At 47.5% G+C, this 9,595-nt stretch overlaps 1 protein-coding gene across 1 annotated transcript in view; it reads left to right on the forward strand.

The window, feature by feature from the left end:
- Window positions 1-9,595, forward strand: part of PSD3 (pleckstrin and Sec7 domain containing 3) — a 74,821-nt gene that overhangs the window by 16,709 nt on the left and 48,517 nt on the right. The window contains exons 5-7 of the mRNA XM_009705558.1: window positions 1,776-1,888; window positions 4,497-4,555; window positions 8,319-8,408. Of these exons, the coding sequence (XP_009703860.1) occupies window positions 1,776-1,888; window positions 4,497-4,555; window positions 8,319-8,408 (262 nt within the window). The remainder of the gene's footprint in view (window positions 1-1,775; window positions 1,889-4,496; window positions 4,556-8,318; window positions 8,409-9,595) is intronic.

Below are 9,595 nucleotides of genomic sequence, written 5' to 3' on the forward strand. Positions count from 1 at the left end.
ACGCTAGCCCCAGGCTATGGGAGGCCGTTGTGTAGTGTATATCAGCATCAGTGGCAAGTCTGGGAGATGAGGAAGGTTGTTCCTCCATCATCCTTCTCTGCTTCCACAGCCTGGACCCATGTTGCTCGTGCATCTCCCGAGTGCATCTCTTGTGTCCTCCGCAGGACCGCAGGAAGAGAGGAGGTGGAACCACTGCTCCAGCCCCTCTCTGAGTCTATCCTGGTCCTCATGGTGGGCAGAAGCTTGCCCTCATAGCCCTCAGCCGCAGCATCATGCTCTGAGAGCGAGGAACCTGCCTTGTTTATTTACCAAATGTTGTTTCATCAGTTGCCTTCCGAGGTAACTTCCAGGGCAGTAAAGGTGCTGAAGAGGAGGAGAGGGTGAAGGTCAGCGGTGCCTGGTGTGGGCAGGCGGTGTCGCCGGAAGAAGCCCAGGCTGCAGGAGGAGGAAAGATGTCTAGCTGTCTTAATGTCCCATGGGGGCATGAGGTAGGAAGGGAAGAGAAACCCTGTGAAGACTCAGTTACAGCTACTTGTGAATTGAGTTATTTGCAATACATTACATGTGAAATTAAGTTATTACCAGGCAGATCACACTCTGTATGGATGCAAGATCATTGCAAGTACAGCCCTTCTCTGACCTTACATCAAAGAGGAAAATCAACGTTTAATTGTCTAGACTAGATAGACGTGAATGTTCCAGCAACGTATTCCACGCCTCTCAGATCTGGTGTTAGTTTCGGTCTCATGGGGTATTGAAAAATTGTCTGTTAGGCACTCATTTTGTATGCCGTCTTGCTTTGGACCCAGCAAGTTTGTGTTTTCAGGCTTTTCTTAGAAGCATCCTGATAAATGAGTGTAGGCTGATACCACTGAGGTCATCTCTTGGCTCCAGGATATGGGGATTTTGGGAGGTGCAGAAGTTCTTCTTCGGCTGCAAGGCAAGTTTTTCTAGCAGGAAAAATAGCAGCATGGTTAAGAGGCGGGGTGGTTAAGTATTGGATGAGGAGTGGAAGATGTGTGTGTGTGTCCCACCTCTTTGCACAGGCTCTCTGGCTGTATCTAACGAGTGTGCCCAGACTGCAGCAGCCCTGCACCCTGGGCTGTCACAAGCAGGAACCCAGGAGGGCCAGGTTGCTCCTCCAGCTGTTGAAGCTCAGTGGGAGATGTTGTGACTCTCCTGCCCTCTTCCCCAGATGTTTTCTGCAGGTCAGGCAGTCACTGCCTCTGCAAGGCAACTGGGGTGGTCCTGGCTGCTCCGAGAGGTGACCCTCCCGAAGGAGGACTGTGCATTTGGTGTGGGCTCCAGAGTCTGCAGTGCACCTGCTTGACTGCACCACCCGGAGTAGCTCCTCTGATTTGGTCATGGGAATACTAATGAGTGTAAAGTTAAATGTGCATGGGTGACAGACAGTTAGAAAAGGACAGAGAACACCCTGGATGTCTGTCATGCAGAAAGAACATCTGCTCCTGTTCCTTCCCCAAAGAAAGCAAAAATATTAAAAATAAGAACAACTCTTTCAAATGGTGTAATTGCTTATTAGTTTGTGTATTCCATGGCTGAGAGCAGTGGTAATTTAACTCCTGTTTCATTTACTATAATGTTGGGATTAAATGCACACAGGATAATAGCCCATTTCCTAGAAAGGCTTCTTGGAACCAAGTGTCTGGTGCGTGCTTACATACTTCTTGCTATGAATTGTGCTTTTCTCCGTGTACTGTGTGAGGCAAAAAGATTTATGGCTTTAATTTCACCTCTTTCTGCTCTTCTTTTAGGAGTTTCTTTAAAGCCTTTTCACTTATCGGAGAAACTCAGGAACGAGAGAGAGTTTTAATCCACTTCTCCAGCAGATACTACCAGTGCAACCCAAACACCATTTCTTCTCAAGGTAACTTTGCTTCTGATACAAAGGTCTTTGGTTGTCTCCCTCTTCCTTCATTCTCGCCTTCAATAGCATATATGGTGCGCGCCTGGGAACTGAAGGTGTGTAATTGCCATGCCACACTTTAGAAACTGCCTGTGGTGAGCATTGAAACCCTCCACGTTCTCCACACATAATCATGATAAGGCAGTGAAAAATCTGTATTTATCCCCACTCAGGAAAGGTTTTTAGACCTCCTCGGTGTAAATGCTCAGTTGTGGCATTTACAGATTTGAATGTCCTCATTTGTGGTTTCTGGTCTTGCAGCATGTGTGGGTACCTGTGCCCTAGGTACATGCGCGTGGATGAGAATAGGTCCCATCTCAGGTGGGAGAGAAGCTGTTTGCTTTCCGTGCTCCATTCAGTGCTTGTGTCTTTGCACTCACTGGCAGCAGGCATGCCAGTTCTTGCCAGTTGTGGGGGTGAATTTTGGGTGCTGTATCCAGACCCTGGCATGGTTTCATCTCGACTAGCTAGCATCAGTTGCAGTGCTGTCTCCTTTCCAATGTTTTCCATCATTTTGGAAATGGATGGGGGAAACAAATAAGCACACAGATCAAACCTGAGAAAGCTGGCATTGGAGAAGAGGACAAACTGTCCGCTGGCATAGTTGCTGTGTTCAGCCAGCCATGCCGGCATAGACATGGGACCCTGTGATGGCAGCGCGGGCTGATCACACGCTGAGAAAGGGAGGAGGGCGAGAAAGAAAATAAGCATGGGCTAAGCTGTGCCTTGAGTCTCAAGTGTAAGTGAGAAGGAGCTGCTACACTTGGGGGTACTGCCACACTTCCTTACCCCTTGCTTTGTGACCTGCCCCTGTTGCAGTGAATTGATGTTTGTCCGCTTTGTGCCTGTTCAGCTTTACTGGCTGGCATGCGGGGAGGGGAATAGGTAGCAGTAAGACAGGATCTGCTGCTGTGCTATCTCTGTCCTCTTCGTAATGCCTTTCTTCTTTCAAGACACCACGGGCAATCAGGTAGAATAGGTGTGTCATATCCAAACTGAAATAATGACTTGCATGTTGATGTGGCAGCCTTACTCTAGTCCAAGGTGCAGGAGGGACATTGCTACTTCTCAGCTTAAGTAAGCATTTAGATTAAAGTGAGTCCTGCACACTTTGCCCAGGATTCTACACAAGTTTGATGCTGTATTTCTACTGTCAGTAGTTGAGTGCTATACTGCAGAAATAGGATGGTTGTTCCTTTTAATAGAAAATGCAGGATTGCATTTGCCTTTCTCTTTTCCCCTTTCTCTTTTCCATCCTCTGGATGTATTTGCCGTTTGGAAATGAGGCTACAGGCTACTTTAGAGAAATGCACAGACCTGAGCTGGAGCATCACAGCCCCAGATTCAAGCTGCTTCAGACTTACTACTGTTAGTGATAATAGTTCTTCTCTCATTTCATGCTCTGCCACAGTTCAGCCACATTGTTTGGGTGCTAGGGCCTCAACCAACATCGTAAGAAAACATGGCCCTTACCTTGGGGAACATCTTTTTGTGATGGCTTCATCTTGCGCAGATTTAAGCCTGTGATAGTCACACTGAGTGTGAGATATACTTCTCCTCATTCCCCATTTCTCTTCCTTAACAGCACAGAGTGACCCATGCGTAGTCATTGTCTGGACTGGGCTACAAAGATTTTTACGTACATCTCTCTGCAGTGTGTACATGTCTCACAAATGACTCTGTGTCTTTATGACACCCCTGTGAGAGAAGGGAAGGTGGCACCCTATGTTTATGAACAAAAGAATGGAGAAAATACTTTTCCAAATGTGTTCCTAACGTTTGGAAACTGGCTAGAGGCATATGGATTTTCAGAGGTGATAAATGGCACCATGGGCACTGTCACCTTCATCTGCATTTGTGCACAGCCAATACGCTTTAGGTTTTAAAAGGGGTGCCTGGAAAATGAGGACTATGCAATTAGTGTCCACTTTTGCAAATGACAGTCTACACTGACTTTCCCAAGTCTGCCACAGTGACTCCAGGGGTTGAGCCAGGGATATCATCTATCTCTTCTGGCTCATTGTTGAGCACCTTTGCTACAGGACCACCGTAGAGATCGCTGGAGCACTCTCTACCCAATATGGAGCCCCAGGCAGTGTAAATAGCTGACTGAAGTTCTCCAAAATTCAGTCTAATTGAGCCCTGAATGAGGAGGGGCCAGAGGAGGAGGAAGATAGAATACTGTGTTGTATCCACTCTGCACGCAAGAATGGGATTATTTTACACTTCCCTTTCTGCCCTGAAATAAATGAAGAAGAGGGAGTTGATTCAGGCTGCAGAATTGGTATTAGCAAGCAAAGGGTGACAGCATGGTTTCCTGTCTAGTTTGCCTCATCGATGGGTGCTGCAAGATAGTTTTGACAGTCATTAAAAGATGAAAGAAAGGCTGTTCTGGCTTGGCAGCTGTGGGATGACCTCACTGTTCATTTGTTTAATTATGTGTATTTCTTGATAAACCAGATTCTCATTAAGGAAACAGACTCAATTAGGCTATGAGGCTCAGTTTCAGCTGTTCTTAAAGGTCCAGTCATGGGTTTGCATGTGACTCTCGATATGTCTCTTTCTGCAGATGGAGTTCACTGTCTCACGTGTGCCATGATGCTGCTGAACACAGACCTGCATGGCCACGTGAGTACGCAGAGCTTTGTGTAGACTGCTCCCATTGACACTGTGCTTGGAGGGGGTGGTCTTCTGGCAGCAGAGTCCTTTTGCTGGCAGCCTGCTCCTAAAGCACCCCTGCAGACAGCAAACAGCGAGAAGGCTGCACTCCCAGGCTGTTGTCTTGAGCAGGGCTTTCCAACATGTCCAGATCAGTCATGTGTAAGCTGGCATTGTGCCTGGCTTTGCCATAAAGCGTGAGGATGCTCCTTGTCCTCAGGCCCCCATCCTTCTGTTGTGCTTCCCATCCTTCCCTGGTTACAGCAGCTGGCCCTGGCCAGGAAGTTGTGGTTGGGATTGGCTTCCCCTTTCCAGTATGTAAAAACATTTGGGAAGGCAGAAGGAAAAAAGGAGGTGAAGAGGTGCTGGGAAGGTAACAAGAGGAAGGTGAAGTTTGCAGGCATCCAGTTGCAGGGGGGAGGACTCTGGTGGAACCAGAGTTCTGCTCAGCCAGGGTAATGACAGGTGTGCCCAGAGCCAAAAGAGCAGAGAGGGGATGTGGGCATCCTGAGTGGGAGCTCTGTGTTTCCCCCACTGCATACCTCTCCCCACTGCCTGCCCCGGGGAAATAGTATTCCAGTTTGAGTCCTATTAGTCACACTGGTGCGGGGTGCCAGCAGCCCTAGGATGTGTATCTCAGCACCCATGGTGCAATACGCCTACTATGCATGGTATTCCCATGCTCATCATGGGAGGCTTCCTCTGTCTTGGAGTCAGAATGGAGAGGGGAAAACACAGGGAGCATGGCATGATACCATGCAGGAGTAGTGGCTTCAGCCAGGTGGCTTTGAGGCTTCTCTCTGGCTGAGACCCTCTGCTGCAGTGCCGAGGACTATTCCAGGAGGGCCTCAGTTGGGGCCTCTTACATAGCAAGGGTGGTGGGTTGGGCAGCAGGAGATGGACGCACCCTGATCTGTCTCCAAGGGCTGCTTGACCCCTGTGGGTGCAGCTCTGCAGTGGGTGCAGGTAATGAAGCCCAGGCTTGTGTGTGCTTCCTCAGGGGTTTTGACACCCACCTCCTGTTAATTGAATGCCTTTGTCTGAAAATTGTAGAAGTGGGAGGGGGAAGGGTGTTGCTGAGATTTTTTTTTCTCTGAAGGCTGATCCTTCCCAGACTGAAGAGCGTGTCAGTCGTATGGGAGGGTGAGTGGAGGTACAGCAACATGCCACGGTGTGCCTCTTGGCATACACCGCTCCTTTTGACCACACCTGCGACTCCCTGCGCAGGTATCCTGCTCCCCGGAGCAATGAGCAGCCTGGGGCACCTACTCTCCAGCCTGCCTGGCCTTGCAGTCCAGGGAGGGAGACTAAATGGTTGTGCATCAGCCTGACAGCATTTCCCATCACTCCCTGTGATGCTTTAGTGTGCCCTACTGTCTACATTAGGTACTGGAGTAAACAATCTGTCTGACCCATTGTTGCTGATGATGATTTGCAGGTGAAGCTAGGATGACTCTGGCAGTTGCAGTGTGTAACTTTGGAGGCGTTTCTTACTGGCAGTCATTAGTATGTTGTTACGTGTACATAGCTGTAATGTTTGCCAGACTCCTGCATGTGTCTCCTCTGACCCTCTCCTCCTCCCTTCCCTCTCCCCACTCCCTCCTTTTCTTATCTTTTTGAGATTTCCTGTAATTTTGGTCTTCCTCTTATTGCTTTTCACATAGGTGGTAAGTTGGGTGTTTTTGACTTGGAATGCAACCCCTTGCAGATGTACACTAATTGCCTGTTTCCTAACAAAGATAACGCTCTGACCCATGCTTACTGTGATTTTGCTAGAGCAGGAAGCAAATGAGTCACAGGGCTTGTCTACACTGAGCTCCATTTGTTGCTGACATACTGATCATAAGTGCAGACACTTTTCTTTCACAATAAGCTCAACTGCTTGTAGGGTGGTAGTGCAGCTGCTCTGCCTTCAGTTCACACTTTCCCTTAACTCTTCTAGACAAACTCTTACTTATCCCTTTATTTATCCCTGTCTTGCCACATGTCATTCTCTTTGTGACTAAATCATTTTTGCTAGCTGTGTCTTGGAGATGCATGCTTGCTTCTCTGCAGGGAGGTCATCGCCCAGACTGTGACCCCAGAGACTTTTAAGGTATCTCTAGACTACCAGCCACATCTTCTAGAACCTGTGTGGAGATGCTAGCTTTGGTCCTGGAGCAAAACAGCCATTCTTCTGCAATGCCAATTATCTCAGTGGGTGAAATGAGCCACGCTGCTGTTGATTTTGGTCAATATGGGGAAGCTGTAAACTGCTGCATGGAGGAAACAAACAGAAGCAGGCTGAAGGCTGTCGCAGGGCGGAAGGAAAGCATTTGCAAGTCTACTAGAACAGCTCCAGCCTGCACCCAAAGACTGCAGTTATGAGCTGTGTTCTGCAAGGTTTGCAACCAGAGAGCCAGAGTTACAGCCAGACTGTGTTGTCAGGAGTCTTCCTGACATGCGAAGCAGTGCATTCTTCCAGTGTTCCTGCCTGCCTTCTTTCTGCTGGTCCGTGCTGGCCACAGGCTGCAGGATCTTCCTTTGTGGCTAGATGAGGTTGACAGTCAAGGTTTGCTGGTTTTCCATCTCTCTGTCATCCTACATTACGGAAGGGAAGTAGAGGATGTGCAGTCCAAGCTGTCATGTAACTGTAACACTGAATGACCTGTTATTACTGACTGGTACCCTTCTTTGGGCTTCAGTCCTGTATTAATTTGGGCTCTTGCTCCTAACTCAAGTCAGTGTCTGCACACAAAGCTCTTCCACTGTTATTTCCTGCAGCCAAGGCATACCCTGACCATGGAGAGGTCATCTTCACCCCCTTTGCCTGACTGGCAGCAGTGGCATCCCCAAAGATACTGTGGTCATCACAGGGCCCTGTTTTCCCTCTGGCTTTGCCATGTTTCACAGCTCATCCCAGGCTACTTCCCTTCCCTCGGATCTCTCTGGGCTCCTTTTTCATCAGCTCACTGTTGTCATTGCTGCCTGCTCAGAAGGCTGCCCACGTGCCAAGCATGGTACTTCTAGCACCTGGGGGACTGAGTACAGACACCTTCTCTGAGGGGTGATGGAGACTGGGATCCCAGAGCAGGTTAAGGCAACCTCAAGCCTCCAAATGGAGCAGTTCAGGTCCTACATGAACATAGCCATTCCCTTCCTGTTTGTGGCTCGGGTGGGCAACTTTCAGTCTGAGAATTAGACAGAAAGAGGGTAAAGAGAGGAATCCTATGGAAATGTCAAGGCAGCCTCAACCTGTGAATCAGAAGAGGTAATGGCTACTCCTGGGCATCTCACTCCAACTCAGAGCAGTTGCTACTGGAATGGAGCATTGGAAATCATAAGAGAACGGTCTGAGTAGGGCCTCAGTCGGCTGTTTCCCTATGCCTCACAGCAGGATCAAGTAGAGCTTTTCCATCAGAGGCTGGCAGAGCCTCTGGAGACATGGGGGTGTAAGGCACCATGCAGATGACCAGGGAGCTTCATCATCACTCTCTTCATTACCCTCCAGTATTTAGCTGTTTTTCTTTTTGGAGAGGTGTGTGGGACTTGGGTACCAAATGCACCTTCCTTTTTCTAGCTATATTCACACAAGGATGCTTGTCTCTGAGTAATCTTGGGAATGCCTGCTTAGTGCTGCCTGCCTTGGGCTTAAATGAAAGCAGGGAGATGTAATTCATCTGATGTTGCCTATTTACGTCATGTTGGAAAGCAGCATGAATATGATGCTATATTTCTCTGCCATCCCTTCCAGAACATTGGGAAAAAGATGACCTGCCAAGAGTTCATTGCTAACCTCCAGGGGATGAACGATGGCAAAGACTTCCCGAAAGGGCTCTTGAAGGTAAGGAATGAACTGCAGAACATGAGTTTTGTTTTTAGTGAGAGATGGTTGAAAACAGAACACGCTGCTTGCATTTTCTGAGTCTTTATTGTCAAATGTGACAAGCAACAGGCACATTTCTCCTCCTAGAATGTATGTAATACACACAGTATTTGTTCTGTCATTTTTTCTCTTGCCTTCACTTGATTGTGATTGAGACTCTCTGCAGCATGGAGAGGCAAGACTGAACTCCAGTAGGGCCAGCTCCAGAGCTGTGTACCTTGTAAGCAGATGCGGTCATGCCGTCCCAGAGTGCTATCTCCTGATTGAAGCGGATAGAAGCAGCCAGTTGGTTCTGACTATTGAATATGTAAGGGCTAATCCTGAGCTCTGCGTATCTGGAAGGCGTGTGTGTTTTTTCATCAAAGGTGCTTCGGGGTTTTCACATTAGAGCAGGAGATGTAATTTCAGATTAGAATGTGTTGTCTGGCACAGGCTGCTATGCTTCAGGTTTTGTTCATTAAGTTTGTGCCAGGAGTTATATCTGAAGAACAGGGAAAAATGAATCTTGTTTCATTGTCAATAATAATGAGAATATTTCATTTCTCTTTTGTCTGATTGCTGGCATGAAACAGCAGTCAGTTTGAATGAAGAAAGGAGCGCATACACTACAGTTCATAACTTTTTTTTCTTTTGTAATGGAAATAAAAATGAGAGTTGCTGAATCTGAGAGCTGACCCAAAGCCTACTGAAGTAAATCAAAAGAATTGTCATCTCTTCTGCAGATTTTGTCTCAGGCCTATTGTGAAATGCAGATGTAGCTGCATAGTTACCAGCGGCAGACTTTGTTTTCTAGTATCGGTAGTTTCTCCAGTTTCTCCAGCCTCTTGAAGGAGCTTTTTGTTGGGCCCTCCTGCCTTAGTTCTTACTAAGGAGTTAGGAATATAAACTCAACCCCCTTGTTTTTAGATTTAATACCTTTATTTTAAAAATCTGGATACAGAGTATTCCTCTGTCAGCAGCAACACTTAAATTATTTTTTTTTTCCTCAAGGAATCTCGTTTCTCAGTCTGCCATAGAAAGATGTGTTGAGATTAATTTGCGGGCTAATTACAGCCCGTACTGAATAAATAGGTCTCCAGACTGTGTTTAAATAACCTTCTGAATGTACTGACAAGAGACTTCCACTGGTGGTCACCTGCTGTTTA

This window comes from Cariama cristata, unplaced genomic scaffold (assembly GCF_000690535.1).
Source record: "Cariama cristata isolate BGI_N322 unplaced genomic scaffold, ASM69053v1 scaffold4548, whole genome shotgun sequence".
NCBI lineage: Eukaryota > Metazoa > Chordata > Aves > Cariamiformes > Cariamidae > Cariama > Cariama cristata.